At 41.8% G+C, this 21362-nt stretch overlaps 1 protein-coding gene across 1 annotated transcript in view; it reads left to right on the forward strand.

Moving 5' to 3' along the window:
• Positions 1-4814: 4814 nt before the first annotated feature.
• SPIDR (scaffold protein involved in DNA repair) overlaps positions 4815-21362 on the forward strand; it is a 205212-nt gene continuing 188664 nt past the window's right edge. Inside the window, exons 1-5 of the mRNA XM_074576988.1 lie at positions 4815-4942; positions 13567-13722; positions 14772-14850; positions 16367-16552; positions 19184-19341. Coding sequence (XP_074433089.1) covers positions 4928-4942; positions 13567-13722; positions 14772-14850; positions 16367-16552; positions 19184-19341 — 594 coding nt within the window. The 5' untranslated portion in view covers positions 4815-4927. The remainder of the gene's footprint in view (positions 4943-13566; positions 13723-14771; positions 14851-16366; positions 16553-19183; positions 19342-21362) is intronic.

The raw sequence follows: 21362 nt of genomic DNA on the forward strand, positions 1-21362 counted from the left end.
GTCATGGCTGTTTAACCTAGCATTGGTACCAAATGCAAGAAAATGATCAAATCTGTCCTCAAAAATTGCTGTACCAGTTCCAAAGCCAGTCGTCCATTTGCAGTTTCAGTTTGGTTTACCTTCTGCCCAGCTCCTTCTGCCCAGCTCCGCTTTGGCTTATGCCAGCTCTCTTCAGGCTGCTGTGGAGCAGCTAGCCTTGAACAGCGTGGATGCACACAAACCCATGCCAATCGGCCTTTTTTCCTTCAGCAGTATAGGTATGTTGGGCTTAAGTGGTGCTTAAGGTGAACTTTTCAAACTCAAAAGATCATCTTGACTGTAGACAGACAGCAGACCCCATCCACTTTTCAACATATTCTTCTTCCTTGGGTATGTCATTGCTTAAGGTTTTTCAAGAACAGTCTTTGTAAAGTCTGCAATACAAGGGTACACCATAGACATGATAGAACCAATTATGCTAAAGTAGTATTAATACTGGACCTAGAAGAGGAAATTCAGTTTCTGAAGTTACTAAAAATTATAAAGTGCTGTTTGTCAGTACCTCAGTAATTTTAAAATCTTGTTGAATTAAACTAAGAGGAAGAACTTTGGTGGGAGTAAACTGGTCTAATGACTGAAGTTTAAAAAGTACCACTTTTTTGCAGCTCTGAATATGTGCCTGCATTATTTTTTTTCACCTGTTAGAGCCAAAACAGAGTACTTCGATGACAGATGTTCAGTTCCAGCTTGGAAAATCTTATTTTATTTGCATTTATCTCTTTAAACTACAGAGACATCTTATAAAAAGTAGGCAAAATGCTTCCCAAATGTTACCATCTGTCAGAAAGTTACGTACCCATAGTCCTTTTATAGCGCAGAATACAAAGAAATAGCAGGAGAAGACATAAAAAAGCCAGCAATTTTAAGATGCCATGGGCCGTGCTTGGTGGTGGGACGCTGAGATGCCCAGTGTACAGCCACCCTGTGCTGGTGGGCAACTGGGAAGCCCTTGAGGCTGGAGCCCCTTGTTGCTTCATGGCCTGGGGGCAAGGGCTGGTAAAAAGATGCTCCCTGGGTATGTTGATTCATTTAAAACCTATTTTTGCTTTTGATTCTTAAACGATCAGCTATGAATTTTTAATTTGCATGAATGTAAGAGCCTGACTGCATTTGCTTCACTAAAATCTGTCATCCCCTGAGGGTATTTTTTTCTTTTTTTCCATAAGTCTACAGCTTGCCTCGGCACAGCCAGGCATCGTGCTGTGAAATGGTACAGTTTAATTTATAGCGGAACTGACACTGCAGCTTTGGGATTAAAAAGTCTGAAAGTGTTTCTTGTTGTTTCCTAGGAAACCTGAGAAAGCCTGGAATCCTCAAACTGTAACACCATCTACAGAAGAAAATGTTATTTTGGATCTAGACTGGGGATCTGCCTGCAATCTAGCTTAGGCCTTGGGATCACTTCTTGCCTGACAGATTTATAAAAATCCAGATGACCCTGAAAAACAGATTCTAAAATAATGAGTTTTTCCTCACCCACCTTGTCCCAGTTAAGTGGCCAGAATGTTTGTGACTTTTAAAACTTTACTAAGGAAATGACTCAAACCAAAAAACCTTTCTCTACGTTTGGATTTGACATTGTCCGTACCAGGCTTTATACACTGGAAAGCTTTTAGAGACGTAACTTAACGCTCCGTAAGAGGAAATGAATCCATAAACCTATGTAAGAATGAAGGACAGGCACATTCAATCAATATAAACAAGTTCTCCAAACTTCAGTAATTTAAGTCTCCTTATCTTTTTGTTCATTTGTATAAAATACATTTTGTTTCTTTGGGAGAGAATTTCTTTCTACGCATGGATTCAGAAACATTGATGCAATCGACTGACAAATAAATGCTCTTTTCTGGACTTCACTAAAGAAATTCAGCTTTATTGTTAACAGGAATTTTATATTTTTCATGGAATTTTCATGCAATAAAAACACAAAAAGTATAAAATTGCTTAATGTTCCCTGAGCAGCAGCACCTTTGATATTGAGCACCATCAGTACATCATATAAAAAAGCAGACTCAAACTATTATTTAAGCCCGCAAAAACACAGATATGCTTGCATATATACATGAAAAAAAGCTCTTCAAAAATTATATAGCCAATTGCATTAATTATGACTTCCAAAAGTATAATGCACAGGAATTTTTAACACACTTGAAAAGTAAGGTACTGGTATTATGAAACTCAAGCTTTTGTGAAGAAGCTTGGCATCTATTATTCTTTCTCTGAAGAAATATTATTTTAAAAAACAATCACAGCTCTATTTTCATTCCTAATATACAGGGTTGTTTTCTGACCCATTTCCTCTATTTACATGTCATTCCAATACTTCTTTGTGAAGAACATTAAAACAAATAACGGAAATCTATTGATTGGGTCACCTCCTTGGGATTCTATAGAAGTTCCTCCCAGACGCAAGCACCTTGAAATCCTTGGAAGGAGTTTATGTACAGAAGAAACCCAATGCAGATTCACTAAGCAGACCAGACTTCTGTGGTCCGCATATTTCTCTGCGGTTTAGCTCTAACATAGCCTATTTAACTGCATAGTGCAATAGCATACTTCTTCAAATTTCAAAGAAAACCACTTTGATGATATATAATAGAATTCATTTGTCAGTCTGGTAATTTCAGAAGAAATACTGCAAATTTTTGGAAGGATGAGAACACGGTGCTTTTAACTCTGTTTTGAACATAACAATCAAAGGCAGGATAGGGTTTGGATGATGATGTTTCTGGCTCTTCTCCCCTTGCAAAATCCACTTTAATTAGTGGCAGTTTTATAAAGGGAATGTGAGATGGGTATTGGCCACAGGGTGCCTTGGAAAAAATACAAACTGTAAACTATAGACATAGATATACATAATTAGGGTCTAATAACAAAAATGCAGTCATACAGTACCTTCTATCAAAATGTAAGTGCTTTACAAATTCTAATTAAGCTATGAGATACAACTATCTAATTTTACAAAGATTGTTTATTATTCTTAACTGCTCAACAGCAGCACTGACAACCTAAGTGACCTTCTCAAGAGCATATAAAAAAGCAATAAAAAAACCCTATCTGTCCCATTTCTGCCTGTGTTCCCACTTGTATCAGAAAAACATTTTCAAAGGCCATCAGCCTTTTTTTCCTTCAGTTTGTTGCAATTATCATTTTATGGAAGAGACGGTCCATTCAAAGCATTTCAATTTCAAATCCTTACACCTTGGCACCAACATTACAGAATCACAGAATGGTAGGGGTTGGAAGGGACCTCTGGAGATCATCTAGTCCAACCCTCCTGCCAAAGCAGGTTCACCTAGAGCAGGCTGGACAGTAATGAACCAGGTGGATTTTGAATCCCTCCAGAGATGGAGACTCCACCACCTCTCTGTGCAGTGTTCCAGTGCTCTGCCACCCTCAAAGTAAAGAATTTTTTCCTCATATTGAGGTGGAACTTCCTGTGTTCCAGTTTGTGCCCGTTGCTGCTTGTCCTGTCACCAGGCACCACTGAGAAGAGCCTGGCCCCATCCTCTTCACACCCACCCTTTAGGTATTTGTAAGCATTGATGAGATCTCCTCTCAGTCTTCTCCAGGCTAAGCAGACACAGGTCTTTCAGCCTTTCTTCATAACAGAGGTGCTCCAGTCCCTTGATCATCTTTGTAGCCCTTTGCTATACCCTCTCCAGCAGTTCCCTGTCCTTCTTGAACCAGGGAGCCCAGAACTGGACACAGTACTCCAGATGCGGCCTCACCAGGGCAGAGTAGGAGAGGATGACCTCCCTTGACCTGCTGGCCACGCTCTTTTTAATGCACCCCAGACCTTTGAGACCCAAGGTACCATTTGCTTTCTTGTCTACAAGGGCACACTGCTGCCTTGTACCCTTTTTGCCTGTAAATTTATCAGCTTATTCATTGCTTCGGAAGTTAAAAATCTTAAATTGATGGATTAACAGCAAACATATTTTTCATGAAGTGTCCTGCCTTGTCTTTAGGCATCACTTGCTTAGACAGCTAGACAGTGTTCAGGTCCCACTGCTTTGTTTATTTCCGTGTGGTGTTAAACAGTGCCATTCTTTTGAGATTTACTTCTACATGCACTTGGGTATCATGAAGGACGTGGAAGACAAACACAGGCCGGAGAACTTCTCCTTCCACAACAAATACCCTTCGCACAGATCTCTCCACCTGAGGAATCGGGGCCGCCACCTCAGGCAGTGCCAGGGCAAGGGCAGCGAGGACCCAGCTGCAGCACTCCCGGTTCCCAGCACCCCCAGCTCGGCGGGGGAAGGGGCCGCGGCCCAAACCCGCCCACCCTGGAGGGAGGCGATGCCGGCCCTCAGGAAACCCCGTCGGCTGCTGCTGCCTGCCCCGCCACCCCGCCGAGCCCCCGCCACCGGGGCCTCTCCAGTGGGGCCGCGCGGCGGCCGTTAACGCCTCCTTGACAACCGCCGCGCTGTGAGGAGGGGCCGCCCGGCTCTGCGGCGGGGGTGCGGCTTCTCTCGGCCTCAGAACCCCGTAGGGAGGGAGGAAGGAAGGAGAGCGACTGACCCGCACCGCGGCAGCGACACAGAAAGGCGAGAGGACGGAGCAGCGGCAGCCATAACCCTCCGAACACCAGCGACCCCGCACCATTACCCCCGCGGCCCGCCGAGCGCATGCGCACACCGCCTCCCGAGGACCCTCTGCCTCCCCCGCGACGTCTCCCGCCCAATCAGGAGCCGCGGCTCTGGCGGCGCCAAAAGCGGGAGCGCACGGCGCGGGGGGGCGTGGCCGCCGGGGCGGGGCGGGGCGGGGCCTGTTCCGTCTGCCCGCGCGCCAAGCGGGCCGGGGGTTCCCTTTTGCTCCGCCTCCCCCCTCTCTGGGCTCCCCTGGCACGTGACAGGAGACGTGGCTGCCTTGTCAGGGGGCGATGCCCAGTAGGAAGGTATCTGCGTGCGCGCGGTGGCGGGAGGGGACGGGGGGCTCGCGCTCCGGCGAGCAACGGCCGCCGGCAGTCACCACCCGCAACGGCCGCCCTGGCCTTCCCTCAGGCGACTGCCCCGCTGGCGGCGCTCCGTCCGCCCTCCGTGGCCGCCTCGCCCTGCGCCCCGGCCACCCGCCGCGGCTCCGGTGCGAGGGGCGGGTGCTGGTGGCAGTGGCGGCGGCGGCATCGGTGGCGGCAGTGGAGGAGCCGCCGCTGCTGCTCTCTGGGACCTGGGAGGCGGTGTGAGAAAGGCGGCCAGCCGGCTCCCCTGGGGAGGGTGGTCCCTCAGCTCCCTGCGAGCAAGCGGCGGCCGGGAAGCGGCCCGGCGGGGGCCGTTGCTGCTCCGCCTGCGGCCCCGCCGGCTGCCGAAGAAGGAGAGTTGGCTCCGGCCTTGTTCTAAGGGAAGGCTCATGTATCGGCAACCCCCCGCACCGGAGCGGTGGGCGGGTAAACCGAGTCCTTCACCGCCTTCGTGGTGTGCTCGGTTGCGCAACGTTGACCTTTTCATTACACAGTGGAAGCGCAGCTGTACCGAGGGGAAAGTGTAATTCAGCCTTTTTATTAGGTGACAGTCAGGGAAAAAGCGCAGGGAAAGTAAAAGTATGAGAGGAAAAGAGTCTTGCCAGAATTGTCAGGCTTAATATTCTTTCGAGTAGCCTAGCTTCTTTAGGCATGAGTGGAACTAGAGGGAGGAGAAGTGCCCTGCACTTTTTTTTGATCTCCTTCCTTTGACATTTTGCTTGGTGCATTTGATGGTACCTGCAGGATAGTAATAGTCTGGTTTGCAGTGCTTTTGCTAATACTGAGGTACTGCTGAAAGATAGACTACAAGTGTTGTTGTTTGCTATATAAATACAAATTGAGTTCAAATGACAGATCTGGATTCTAAAGCATTTTGTTTTCCATTTAGCATGTGGATAAAATGGTGTGTATATTCTACATCAGTTTTTAAATATAACCACATTTAAAATCAATTTTTATGGAAGAAAATGTCAACAACAATCTTAGAATAACCTTCTACATTTAAATTACCTTGTAATACTGACACTATACATATTTTCTTCTAAAAGTTTTGAAGTTCTTGACTAGTGTAAAAACTGCACACTTCAGCTACCAAGGTTTAACCAATTCTTGTTGCAATGTGGTGACAGCTTTTGATAACAGCACTTTCTTTAGCAGATAATGTTCCTCATTACTATATCAATGAAAACTATACCGCTCAAGTGAAAAGACAGTAGTCCTTTCCGCTTGCTGACTATTAATTAAAAAACTTAAACCAAACCAAACTGATACATAACAAAAAGGTATGATACTGTTATTGTATCCTAAACATTTTGGATAATTCTTGTGAAAGCTTTTTTAAAAATACTTCTGTGTTAACCATTTTGATAGAGTGCAAATTTCTGTTGAACTAACTGCTTGTCAGCAGTTATTAACACAAAGTACATTTCAATAGTATCTTATTCCATGAGGGTGTGGTTTTTTTCTCAATGTAAGCATATAATAATTTATAGTCTTCCTTAAATGAGCACGTATAGGTTAAAAAATCCTGACGTTCAAATGGTAATATTATATACACCTATATATACATATCAAGCAATGAGAATAGCCTTTCGTTAAGAGTAGTAAAAATTGCAAACACAAAGAAAGGTTTTAAAACACTGTTTTAAAAATATCAGTCCCCCCCTTCGCACGAGGGGATCGAGTCCACCCTCAGTAAGTTTGCAGATGACACCAAGTTGGGTGGGAGTGTTGATCTGATTGAGGGTAGGAAAGCTCTACAGAGGGATCTGGACAGGCTGGATTGATGGTATGAGGTTCAACAAGGCCAAGTGCTGGGTCCTGAACTTGGGTCACAACAACCCCATGCAGCGCTACAGGCTTGGGGAAGAGTGGCTGGAAAGCTGCCCAGTGGAAAAGGACCTGGGGGTATTGGTCAACTGCCGGCTGGATATGACCCAGCAGCGTGCCCAGGTGGCTGAGAAGACCAACAGCATCTTGGCCTGTATCAGGAACAGTGTGGTGAGCAGGACTAGGGAAGTGATCGTCCCCCTGTGGCACTGGTGAGGTCCCACCTCGAATACGGTGTCCACTTTTGGAGCCCTCACCACAAAAAAGACATTGAGGTGCTGGAGTGTGCCCAGAGAAGGGCAACAAAGCTGGTGAGGGGTCTGGAGAACAAGTCTTATGAGGAGCAGGTGAGGGAGCTGGGGTTGTTTAGCCTGGAGAAAAGGAGGCTGAGGGGAGACCTTATCGCTCTCAACAACTACCTGAAAGGAGTTTGTAGCGAGGTGGGGCTTGGTCTCTTCTCCCAGGTGATGGGTGATAAGACAAGAAGAAATAGCCTCTAGTTGTGCCAGGGGAGGTTTAGACTGGATGTTCGGAACTGAAACGGTTATTAAGCATTGGAACAGGCGGCCCAGGGAAGTGGTTGAGTCACCATCCCTGGAGGTACTTAAAAGATGGGTAGACATAGTGCTTAGAGATATGGTTTAGTGATGTTGTTGGTTAGTTGTTAGGTTGGACTAGATGATCTGAAAGGTCCCTTCCAACCTAGGCAGTTCTATGATCAATATCAATAGGAAATGCATTTTGAGATGATTTATTTTTTTCTTTACCACATGCATGCTGACAGTGTGGAATGAGGTATGCCAGGTCATTGTGACTGTAGTCATACAATTTAGATTTTTTCACAAATGATGACATCTTGATGAGGTCCTTTCTCAGGATCATATGTATTCTTGTGAATCGTCTTTGGAAAATATGCATACTGGTTTTCATAGGAATAAAAAAATAATCTTGGCTTGAAAAAAAATACAGACTGTTTTTAATTCTGTAACCTTTATTTAAATGCTCACTTGAGGGTTTAAAATGCAAGTATGTTTTAATATTAAATTAAAACTTCACTTTCTGTCCAGGCTCTAAAAACAGCAATTACACTTTCAGGAGCTCAGTAGCATGAATATTGAGTTTTGCTGAAAATGAGATGCCTGTTGTCAAATTCAGTTTTGTGCTATCTTAAAATGGGGCTTTAGAAGCCCCAGACACCGTTCTTTTAATTTGTGAGTATTTTTATGAAATCTGTGAGGACAGAGGTGAAAGATGAGGATGGCTGTTAGTCCGTGTTCAATATTTCTGTGTACTCTTATGCAATTGTTCCCTTCAAAAGTGGTTTGTTTTTTTTTAAACAACGAAAAGTCTCTGGAAACTGGAGCTGCAATTTTCAGCACTTAATTGTTTGTTCTGCTCTGTGTTAGGGAAGAATGCAATAATTGTATTTGAATACTTTTGAGTGATGCTTAAGTGACGTGACTAACTTCTGGATTTGCATGTCCGTTTCATGTAGTGAAACATTTTATTATTTTTGTCCTTCAGCTTATGCATATGTACTTGCATATAAGATAGACAATATATTCAGTCATGTTTTCCTGGGGGTTCATTCTGTGGTTTTTAGAGCAGTCCCAAGAAAGTGGGATTGTCTGGAGTGTAAAGGGCTGTGTAGTGAGTAGTCTTTGAACATAGGGGCCCAGTGACTTCATATAGGGTACTTCTGGGTAACAAGTATTTGTCATAAGTAACAATGTAGATTGGCTGAGTGGAGATGTTCTAGATAGGACCATCTATTTAAAAATCAAATCCAACCCCTAGCCCCATACTTTTAGTAGTCTGTTGCATAATCACTATGTACATGTATTGAATTTTCAGTCTGTGTCTCCATTTTCCTCACACCTACATGCATGTAGGCTGACTTACCTTTATCTCACTGGAAATAACTAAAGGAGTAATGTGGGAAGGATTGCTTGCTGTGCCTTTTATGTGGAGGGCTTGATCCTAATTCCACTGACACCAGCAGGAGTAATTTAATTTTTTTTCACTCCTTTAGAAGGATCTGCTCCAGAGACAAAATGCAATGCTTTCTTGAACAGAGGTCAGCCAACAATTTCTACATAATGTAGCCATCCTAGCCTCCACTTTTTTAACTCAAAATTTCAGAGGTCATGTTTGTCTTCAGATGCTGTATACAATTCCCAAGTTTCTTTGCCTGACTCTTTGTTTTGTAATAAATCTTTATTTTTATGAGGTACGCCAGGTGTTTGTGCTCTAGCTCTTTTGAGCCTGATTCAGTGATACATTTTTTTTAATGCCAATATCTTGTTTCGAGACACTTTATGCATAACATTAATAAATTATACGAGATATTTTTTGTGTGCCCCATTTTTATGCCAGAGGAAAAAGATGAAGATTAACCTCGTGACTCAAGATTAAGAGAACTTGCTCTTTGGGAGTTCTTTGCATTTCTTTGGGAACAGCAGGGCCTTCAGATTAGCTTCATTATAAACATTTATTCCTGAGAAACAAGTTTCTTAAAATATTAGTTTCTCTGTTGCCTTGGAGCAGGCTGGAGTGGAAGCAAAGAGCCTTTAAAACTTTTCATTTCTGCATGTCATCTAGCTATTCCTGCAGCAGAGGTCTTTGGACATCAGCTCTCTGTGCAAGGGTGTTGGGGAGCAACAGCCCTCGTGTCTCTGCAGGGGAAGGGTGATGGTGCCTTCCCCAGCACAGGCACGGGCCACCGTGCCTGAAGGCCGAGAGCTGAACAGAGGCCCCACATGGCTGCTCCCAGCTCGCTTGCACCCACTCCCGGGCCGTGGCCGCACTGACTCACAGCTGGCCTCCCTGCTGCCTTAGTGCATTTGTAGTCCGAAGTATGGTGACACTAGTAGAAAGTGTAGTCACTGTGTTTCCCCTCTATTCTTTGGGTTGTAGTTTTCATCCAGAGAGAACCCTCTGGTGTCCTTGAGAATTTTTATTCTGACTCACTCATCTTGTAACTTCATATCTATGTATATCTGAAACTCTGATCTATTGCACACAATTTTCATATTACATATTTTTACAAAAAATACATTTCTGTGCTTTACGTTTATATCTGCACATAAACATTACTTTATGCACGTTGACATGATATACTTTTTAAATGGCATATTTTTATAAAAAAAAATGTTTGGTGTGTGTATGAATGTGTATACTTTCATCCATACATATATATATGCATGCAGTGCCACTATGGCAAACTCCCCACTCAGTAAGTGTGGACTGAAGTTGTAGGTCCAATTTCCCAAGTTCACATCAGTTTGTATGGAGAGATTTAAATTGTCAGGGAATTTGGGCTGGTGGGGGAGTTGTCTTTAGGGTTTGGGTTTTTTCAGTTTTTTAAGGTGGTGTAGGATGGAAAGGTATCTGCATTGAAGGCACAGAGCTGTAAGTCACTGTTGTCAATATCAACAATCAAGTCCTTCCCTTTTCCCTTTCTCTTCCCTCCAAAGGGTATCTGCCAGAAACTTGCTGTAGATGAAGAACATTGCAGTTGTTGAAGAACAGCCCATGTAGAGGGTGCATTTCTTTACTTTCTTGTTCTAGGATTTCAGGAATTTTTTTTCAGTTTTTCTCAGTAGGTATAGTGGCCATAAATTTCTGTGTGGTGGTAGCAGAAACTCTCAGATTTTCCTCTATCTGGGGAGCAGGATGCATGGTGAGACAAAGAGGTAATTAACCAGAACTGTCAGCAGTACTGACAGTTCTTCAGGTTGTAATTAAGCCGATACGGTGTCAAGCAGCTGCTAGTGTGGTCCCACTGGTCCTTGTATCCTTTCTTCCGTTGCTCTGCCAGCTGTAGATAACCAGTGCTTCTTCCCAAAGAAGTTTTCTGCTGGTTTGGTTCTTTGTCACTGTGTCTGCACGGAGTCTGACGAGTGCTAAGCTCTCAGGAAGAAGAAGGGTAAGAGGGGGCTCCAGTTGTTTCTGGTTTGTCATGAGACCACCTGCGCTGAGACATCCCTGTAGCATTGCTCTGAAAAACCTGAGCAGCCCTGCCCTTATCCAGGCTAGCGAAGTGGAGGATTAAATAACACTCTTCTGTCTGTAACAGTCATTAACTATTAAAACTCTCTTTTTGCCTGTCACAGCCACAATTGTCTAATGCCTCTGAAGGAATATTCCCAGCTGTTCCCACTGGGAATATTCCCAGCGTCACTCCCACTGTCACTTCACATTACACTCTAACAATCTAAATGTAAGCATAACCATCTACACCATCTAAATGTAGAAACAGCTATTTGTTCTACTCATATTAGCATTTTTTTTAATCTTGTCAACTGTAAGCATACCCTTTCTATAAGCACCCTAACCCTTCTCACCCAGGGAGAGGGAGTTTGCATGTAGTTTTATCCTGCCTATTTTTATATGGCATTCCCTTCCCAAATCTTGACAGTTGTGCACCACTGGCTGTACCTCAGCTGCCATGTTCTGCTGTTCATCCCCGGCCTCTTATGCCATGCTCTTTCTTTGCTCCGTTGGTATTGCACAGCACAGAGAAATAGAGGGATTCTGTCTGTCAGGGTATTTAATGATTTTTAAGAATAAAATGGATGAGAAACTTAACAGAGAGTAATTCTCTAGTTCAGTGTTTATTTGGCTTCCTAACAATAGAGATATATTATGAAGCCTGTTCTATGTAATTCTTTGTGCATGCATTTGTGTGGCTTTTTCACTTGTTTGCAACTGTTTCTGCTTTTAGTTGACCATCAAAACCATTTTAAACCCGTGTGCAAGTCTTAGTGCTGTTACTGGCATAAATACACATTCTTCAAAACTGGAGCATCCCATTTAAGAAAGAAACTTACGTGAACTGCATTTACATTGTAAATTTTTGTCTGCAAAATGCATCTTGCAAAATCATCTTGAAGCTACGAAAACATATGTACAAGCAAGACTTCCAGCACTGGCTAAGGTTTGAAAAAACCAAAACCAAAAAAAAAACCCCAAAATCAAAAAAGCAAGCTAGAGCCATGGCATGGTTTTGAGCCTTGGTGCGCTGCTGGCTCTACTTTTAACACTGAACCTGGCAGAAGTCATCCACTCTGGGGGGCGTGGAGATAAAGCAAACGTCTCCAACTGGAGTGAGGTCTTGCTGTGATGTTTTGCCACAGAACCAAAAAATGGGTCTTGAAGCATTTCAGTTATTAATATTTTTCCCATCCATGCTTTCCTCTGTGGAGGCAGGAATACTTGCTAAGCGGATAGCACAATGTAGAGGTTTGTGTCTAAGCTCTCTGGAAATGGAGGCTTGGGCCAGCATCTTCACTGGGAGGAGAGCAGGATTTCAGTTCTCTTTGTGTAATAATGTTAACCCTTCTTGTTTAAACCACCATAGCCCCCTTACTTGACATCATGTCCTTATTAAAGTGCTTTTGATTCCTTATTTAATACCCCATCAGATTCAAGGTTGTACTACTTCTTATTTATCTATCAGTGGGAGCTGTTTGTCTTTGGTGCTAATGACCTCTTGTAGTAGCTGCTTTGTGGTGTAAATACCCCCACGATTTTAGAAGAGGCTCATAGCAAGGTCAGCTGCTGTCAGAGGAAACTGCTGACTTGTTATACTCTGTCTTTTCACCATGTGACAGTAGGACCGGCTGACAAGAGGGTTGAAGCAAGATGCTGCTCACCGTATGCTTTTGGAAAGTAGTTGTTCTGTTCTTATGAGCGCCCAAAAGATCTCGAGGAAACAAATACACATTATCAATTACAAAAGGGACAAAAGTTGCCAAAGACTTTTTTTTTTTTTCATGTGTTTCTTTGTTCAAATTGTATGTTACAGTCCTGATTGACCAGACTGGCTGAAAATGTATGTGCTGATTAATGTAACTTTGGAGTAATTCTTCAATATAGATAGGAACTGTAGCTGCTTGAGAGAAAGTATATCAAAAGAAGACAGATGTATTCAGGCAGATAATACAGTCAACATTTTGTAAGATAAGTTTCAGTAGCAGAGTGGGCTAAGATATTTATCATGCTTAAGATCAATTTATATGTATAAACTGGTGTAGAATCTTAAAGATAACTTTGGCTGTGACAACAGGCAATTCTCTCAGCTTCAGCTATTCTCAGACATTGAAATCTATTGCATGAAATTAGCACTGGACGATAATCAGCGTGCTGTTTCATGACTTATCTAGTAGTCTCAATGACTTCCAGCATCCCATGCAAGGGGAATGCAACACTTTCTCTACGCTTTTTTGGGAAATGGTTGTTAAAACAAATGTAATTCTCAAAGCTGAAAGAGTCTGGGTTTTTTTGGTTTGTTTGGTTGATTTTTTAATGGAGAGCTGGATGGTGATCGTTTAGTTTGACCTCCTCCATAACACAGAATTCAATCAGATTAAATACAAGTTTGAAGGAATTATTTAGTTAAAATGGGTTTTACTGAGCTGTTCCTGTTTAGGATAATATTTTCAGCTTCACTGGGCAGCTAACAAGTACTACAAATATAACTTGGATTAAGAGAAAGTAGCATACTTATCAAAAATTAAATTTATCCATGACATTGGGGTTGTTATTATTATATGGTGTTGCATAGAAAATGGTTGTAAGTGTTCAAGACTTTTTTTTTCTTCCCAGCACATTAAAATTTGGAATTTATATTTGCAAGTATTCAGAAAAAGGGGTGGTCTAGATTAAGTAAAATTCACTTGAAAAGAGTTATGTGTACATGGTGTCTTTAATGGGTTTGTTTTTCCTCGTAGCGGAAGCGATTTTGGAATGCAGAATGCACACCCTTCCCAGATGAGACTCCCTTACAGCTGAAAAAGTCAAATGTCAGGACATCAGTGGCTGCTACTTCGATTTCCAATGCATGGCTTAGGTGTGGGGATGGTTTTCAGAGCACTTCAGTGCTGGAGGTAAAATGCTGGCTTACATAACAGTGTAAGAAAAAGATGCAGACTGGCAGTTAAACCAATTTCCATGCTTGACTGAATTATAAGATGCTGACCTTTTTTGTGTTGTTTCTTAATTAACAGCATATTGTTTTAACTGTCGAAGTAGAGAAAATGAAAAGCAAGATTATGTAAGGGCATTGTCTTAACTTGTTAGTTTAATTTTCTGAGCATGCGTTAATATGTAGTGTTCTAGATAGCACTTACCACTTGGAAAATTTCAATAATGCACTGAAGGATACAAAAATAATTTGACCTTTTGGATGGAGTACTGCATTTCCGGAAAAATGTGGAACAAAAAGACTCTAGTTTGAAATTCCAATCTGAAATTTTTTTGCTAGATCTGAAGAATATGTTTGCAATAAGGAATTCACTGTAGAAAATCCCACTTCTTGATGACCCTGCAAATGTGGATCTTGTTGCAGATGCTCTTTTAGATGATATATCAAATTACGCTAAGTTTTTTGTGCGTGTGGTGTTCTTGTTGGTCATGAACAGAGATGTTCAGCCAGCTCTGAGTGAGAAGAGCTTTGTGCTGAAAATCATCTTCAACTGAGTTGCTTTTCTGTTTCTTCTTCTGGTACTGAGCAGTCAGTGTTGCACAGCTTGTGGGATTTAATAAAATCAGAGATAGGGCCACTGAGTGCTTTTTTCTGTAACATTTGAATAGGGCATGTGCTTTATCAAGTGTGCTCTTCCTGCCCACTTTTGACATTTTACTGCTGAAAATACTGGCTGTTGTTCTTTGGAAGGTCAGATGTGATTCCTGTCATAGTCACAGTAAGTTTATGTTTTCCAAAACAATGAAAATTCAGATCTTATTTTACTGTTCTCATGCTTTATTATCTCACTCATTATATCGCAGTCTAGTAGAAGACAGTAGCACAAGTTCAAATTAGGTTTTCTAAGTTGTGATAAATGAATAACAACATTTTTGAGTATATTATTACATGTTAATATTGTCTTTAATGCCTTGGTGATTAAATATCTGTCTGTGTCTTTTTTTAATATAGTCTCTGAGACCTACTGATAGGAAATCCAGGATTAAGAAGCATCTTGGACCACTGTTAACATCTGCTGAAAGTGCAGCAGGTATGTTATAACTATTTTATGTTAGCATGGACAGAAGATTGTCACTTTGGTTTGCCCCTTATCAAGGTAGAAGTTGGCTCAAAATACTGGTTGTTTTCTACTTCTGTTATTGTAATCAGAAGCTAATTTTGATGAGAGACACAGTTGTGGTGCTATTGTGGTTGGGCTCCTCTGTTCACCTAGAGTGCCAGAAATGTATTCTGCAAAGCTGCAGGTACTTCAGCTATTACTCTTGAACAGATGAAAGAAGCATTACTAATGCTGTATATAGTGCATGTTCTAGCAGGGACAGGATATTTAAATTCTTCACATTTTTAAGAAGAGGGAAGGAAAAACAATGCTTAGCTGTCTAGTTAGAGGATGAAGTAATTCTCTCTTCTGCTAGAGACAGACAGGCAGGCATGAGAGAAAACATATTTGTAAGTATGAGCAATAGATAGAAAAACAAAATTTTGTTAACCGTCTGCTTTCACAGTCTTCTTTGTGCCTCCCAGTCTGTTTAATATTGTGATAAAAAGAGAATTCCAGGCATAATAAGGAGGAGGATTTATTGACTCCCTCCAGTTCTTTCCCTTTTGGAGTCCAGAGGAAAGGAAGGAAAAGAGGGGGCAGTGACTTCTTCAGTCTTTGTATTTCTACTTGCTCCAGTAGCTGTGCTGCCTCTGTTGGAGTTAAGTGACCTACTGGGCACCTTTTGTCTACCTTTTGGCGTTCAAAATCATGCTTTTGCAGATTTCTGAAAAGAACCTCTGTATGTTGCAGGAGGAGATATGGTGGTGTTTCTCTCTTCTGGGCCCTCCCGCCTAATTCCAAATCCCCAGTAACTGTCTAACTTCCCATTTACCTAAAAAATTTTCTTAGTGGTAGAAAGTGGAAAATTTTGCCTTCCTATGATTGCTGATTCTGCATGTTCCACTGCTAAGCATTAATCCTTTTCTCCTTGCTTTTGTTATTAAAAACGATGGAGAAAGGTATTTTGAATGTAAACGTCTCACTTGAAAAACACAACAGCTATTCTTCATTACTCCTGAAGAGTTTAAAATTTCTTTCTCTCAGGACAGAACTGGGAAGTCGTCTTGACTGATGGCATACTTTTATGCATTTGTTATTCATTGTGTAAAGCCAGAGAAATCCCAAACCCAGAATTCTAGGGACAGTCCTTATTTAAACCACTTACTATTTTGAAAGGGCACACGTGGGAGTATTAAGACTGTGTGTAGAGGACTATATGTCAAACAGTCATTGCTTGTCCTCAGTCTGCTGAAGGACTGATTGATAGTCTCATTGTCTAAAATGAAGTGTTAGCATTTATTGTGGAGAACCAAAATGAAAATAATGCAGGTATGTGTAAGAAATACATGTGAGTTAGTGCTCCAGTATTGATCTCTGATGTCTGGTGGCAGAACTGTTCATTTTTTCCAGTTCAAAAATAATTTAGTTTAATTTTTAAGAATTTAAAATTTAAAAAATATCACATTTGCATGACAATCTAACTCTTTACAATTATTTTTAATAGGATCAGCTGCTGCTGAAAGCTCTAAGGATGCTGAGGACATAATATGGACCTCTAGTGGCAGTGACTTTTCAGATCATGAAAATAAAACATTGATTCCAAGGTTACACAGCAAAAAAAGTCATGCTTCCAAAACAGAGAAATTGCCTAGCAGACATGATTTATTGTTAGAGGACAGTAGTAGTGAAGGTAAGTTCAAATGCAAGCAGATTTGTCAAGAAACCTTCTGTCAGCTTCAAATGCTGTAATGAAAATTCTTTGAGGTGATTCTGACCAAATGACATGATCTAATCCTATTTCAGTTAAATCAGCTGGTGTTTTTTTTCATCAATTGCATCTGAGTATGGAATAAGCTCTTAGTATAAATTATGTACAAAAAATTCTAAACCTTGGAGTAAAGTGGCATAGTTAGGCAGGTTGTCCATTAAGGAAAGGATGTCAGTTCATTTCAATATATTATAGTTTATTTGTACCATTTCCTTCTCTGTGCTGTGGTACAGATACTGGGGTTGTGAACAGCTTTCTCTGCCTGCCCTGTTCTACTGGTGATATTGCTGTCTGCATCTACTGACTAGAAGTGTCAGACTTTGCAGCTGCAGACAGCATCGTGTTCTGTGGCGCGAGTTTTCATTTTGGTACACAGTATTCCTTGTTTGCCCTGTTAGCTGTATTGTGCGAACAACTATGAGTTTTGTTCTTAGAACTTGCTTTCTAATTCATGGAGCAGGGGATGACAGAGGGGAGAGGAATTAATTTAAAAAGTGAGGCTGAGGACAGAAAAATCTTTACATGTGTGCTCTGTTACATAAGTGTTAATTAGGATAATGTTTAATTTGCATTAGAACTTGTTAGGAAGCATTTTCAATGTGACTACTTCCAGGAAAATAAATCGGGTTACCTTTGTAATACTTCAGCTGGATCTGAAGTATTACAGCTAGACTTCGTGTCCTAGATGTCTGGCAAAGTGTTCAAACACCACTGTGAGTTGATTCTTTCATGCATATTTCTGTCATTGATTTGACACTGTCATTGACATATCTGATGGTCATCTTTTGTAATTCCTAGTAATTTTCTTTCCTTCTTTCTTAAATGGAAGGACTGTCCATTTTCTAGACTGCAATCAAATACTCACCAGGAGTCCTTCTAACCTGCCATTAATATCATTCTATTGCACTTGTCTCTTGCAAGGTTTTAGTCTTTAATTCTCTTTTTTTACGAGACAATAGACAGACTTTTTTTTAGTCTTGTAAGATAGCAAAATTTGGTTTCTCTGGGTAAATGAAGAAACCCTGATGCGTTATGTATCTGCTTGAAGGTACTGAGGAAATCCAACCATTTCCTGTTTTTCTTCTAAACCCAAAAATATATTGAAAACAGTTCTTGAAAGCAGTGAGGAATAAAAGAACTGTAATTTCCATGTTTTTTCAAGTAACCATCATATATCCTAACTATACTAGTATGCTATAGTTAGTGTATATGTGTATAGTATATAGGGTACTATACTATAAGTATAGTATGTGTGTGTATATATATATCTGTACAGTTCTAAGTATGGGGATAATAGCTGAGAAAGTATTTTTAAGTGACGTGCCCTCCGTCAGGGACAGAGTGTTAGTACTAGAGTGTGACAAGACAAAACTGATTCTCATATTTTACTAAAGAATTTATACCACTGTCACAAGCTGCATGCAGCTTGTCACACAGCTTCAAGAGACACCTCTTTGTGCTACCTGGTCACCGATGTCTGTGTTTAAAATTTCTGATGAAGCTTTGTCATAGTTAGAAACAGAAATACATTCATGTGTGTGAAAAGGCAGGCAACACCAGAGCTATGTGTTTATTTGAATGACTTCAGAGTTTGGAAGTACCATGAAGAAACTAGTGATTTAGGCTATAGTAGCATTGCCAAGTCCAGAAGGTACAGCCACAGTTCCATGGATCTGTACAGATGTTCTGCAGGTGCCTCCTTTCTCTGCTGTCTCTCCCCTGTACATAACTCCTCTGGTGTTAGAAATGTGACATTTACAAAAGCAAAAGAGCAAAACCAAAAAAGCTTTCATCCCCCCTCTTGCTGAACATGCTCGTTTATACAAAATATGAGATTCTTCCTCTCGGTACCTTCTGGCATTTGGACCTGAAGGATGGTGGGGCTGCTACAGCAGCTCAGGCTTCCAGTGCCTTCAGGAGATCCTCACATGTATGAGTGGACTTCTGGAGTTGCATGAAATACCATCTCGTCATGAGGTTGGTGGAAGGACTGTTCTGCATCTCTGTCTTTGCTTATTGCCTTTTTGTTGTGACTCTTCTTGAGCCTGTTCCTATTAATTTATCCTAAACAATTCTGTCTGATGTGTTTAGAGGTTTGATTTATAGACCTGTGTATTTAGCCTTGGTGTTTTAGGAGGTGACTGTTGGATTGGAAAATCCAATGCAGCTGGGCAAAAAAAACCCCAACTAACTAAAACCTAGGAAAACTAATAATAACTAAACTAAAAAAAACCTACCTACCTAAGCAGTTAAATATACTGCCTCCTTATGGGCAGTACTTTGAAATCTTTTTTTTTTTAATGTAATTTTTATATCTTTCTTCACAGAAGCTTCTATTACCTGCTAGTAGGATTTAGCTTTTATGAGAGACAGGATCACAAAATAGTTAAAGATCAGTTGAATATATGTAAAAAATAACTCAGTGCTTTTTCCCAAGTGAGTAGCAGTATTGTACTATTAATACCAATTGTGGTATTACTCTGTTTGACTTCGTGCTTATGAATAACATATGGTGATTAAGAAAAATTCATTTTACAAATATTTTTATTTTAGATGAATCAGAGTTCATTGATTGGGAGAAGGATAGTGATTCTACCGATAGGTGTGGTGGATCAGAAAAAGATGACAGCTCACTGGAGATATCAGACTCGGACTCCTGTACAAATCTTAATTCTTTGCCTGTCAAAGAGAAGATTGATGAGCTTTGTAAGGTAAGAAGCTGTTTCAAGTTGTTTTTTTTTTTTTTAAAAAAAAACTTCTACTATAATTATGGACTGTATTCATATTTTATTGCATTTAATTTGGAGGAACATGAGGTTTTTGCTTACCTCATTTCTCCAGAAGGAATTCTGTCCACAAGAATTCCAAGGCATCTTCTCTGACTGCCAAACCTCAAAACCAAGCAGCACCCCACATGTAGAGCTTGGTGGTGTGGTCACTGAATCACGGGGTGACTGAGGTGGGAAGGCACCTCTGGAGATCATCTAGTTGAACCCCTCTGCTCAAAGCAGAGCCAGACGGAGCTGGTTGCTCAGGGATGGATGTGTCCAGTTGGGTTTTAAGTATCTGCAAGGATGGAGACTCCACAGCCTCTCTGGGCAACCTGTGGTAGTACTTAGTCACCCTCTGTGACTGTAGTACTGAAGTTTGTTCTTACATTTAAATGGAATTTCTTGTATTTCAATGTCTGAGCAAAAAGGTGATGAAGTGGGTAGGTTTCTCACCAGAGATGTGATGATCTGGATTCTCTACAGCCCCTGGCTGCCTGTCGCAAGTTCGTGTCCAAATTTCCTGTAATGTGGTGGGTGAGGCAGTTACCTATTTCTCTTCAGTACTTTGAGAGCTTGGCTATATAAAATCCAGATTTCATGACTACAGCATGTTCTGAGAGCGATGATGAGATAAGGGACTAGTTGTAGGATTCCCTACATCACGGAAAGGTGATGTGGATTGAGGGGCCCAGGAAAGGGGCATCGGTAAATACTGAATCATACCAGTTAAGGTTTGGTACTGGGTTTTTTTTCTTGGGGCGGCGCAGCCAGCGGGGCCCCGGCAGAGGGCGCCGCAGGCCTGGGCTGCCCGGCCCCGGCCCCGCCTGCCGCTCCGGCCGCCGCCTCCCGCGGGCCGGGCCCTCCGGCGGCCGCTCTGCCGGCGGGGCGGAGAGCGCAAGGGCCGGCCCCGGCACGCAGGGTGAAGCCGTGCCACCGCCTGCGGGCGAGGGAGAGAAACGAGACGGGCTTCGGCCGGCGAGAGAGATGGGGAAGGCTGTTACCGAAGCGGATTAAAGTCTTACTAAAACTCATTGACATTAATATATCGATTCTTTATTAAAATTACTGTGGGAGAGTATGGATGGAGTACGATAGTGTATTCTGCTCACAGAGGAAGAGAAGTCTCCAGTTTCCCAGTGAATCAGTCCCATAGCAGGGTCCTGTTGCCTTTCAGGGTATGCTGCCTTGCTGCCCTGGAGGGTGAAAAAAATGGGTCTGGATGTAGCGCATGGCAGCATGCTAGCTGCTGCAGCGACATGCGACCCAGCATCTGACTTGCTCGTATGGGCGTCCATAGCAGTTTAGCATCTGTATCACAGAGTTCAGCAAGGTTTAGTCAAATATTTTTCAGATTCTTGAAGAATTTATTTAAAATAGCTTAACTCCTGGTCAGCAGCATCAGAAAAGACCAGACAGTCTGCATAAACCTGTAAAAACAGAATGGGATTTATGCAAGCAGTAAAAGTTGTTCTGCTTTTAGTATATCAGCATGACTTACCCTGATGTAGATAGAGAGTTGGATAGATGTTATGAGACATATTCATATTAGTAACTGGTGCTCATGAGAGGGCTTTTTCAGATGCAACCATACTGTAATAAAAAGTTTTTAACCCTAAGCAGAATAGTCCTGCTACTACAAAAGATGTGGGTACACCGGGAATCTGAGGATGCCCCTGCAGATTACCCCTTCTCCCTTACCAGTTGGAGTGCCATGCGGTGGTAATTTTCATGAGTGGTCAGCCTCACCAGCAAACTTTCTTTTGGGAATTTGGTGTATGCAGTAGGGTAAATCCCCAGTGTTCGCTATGTCTGTTGCAGTCTTTGTTTTGCTTTACTTGGGATATGCTTTTTTCCTAGAAAAAATTGTAGGCGAGCTGTTTGAGAGGTTTCCAAGGGAGAATAGAAAAGCAGTTTTCACTATAGGAGGTCATTTGCTGTATGAGTATTCTTTAAAAAGGCCT

Source organism: Larus michahellis, chromosome 2 (genome assembly GCF_964199755.1).
Source record: "Larus michahellis chromosome 2, bLarMic1.1, whole genome shotgun sequence".
Taxonomy (NCBI): Eukaryota; Metazoa; Chordata; class Aves; order Charadriiformes; family Laridae; genus Larus; species Larus michahellis.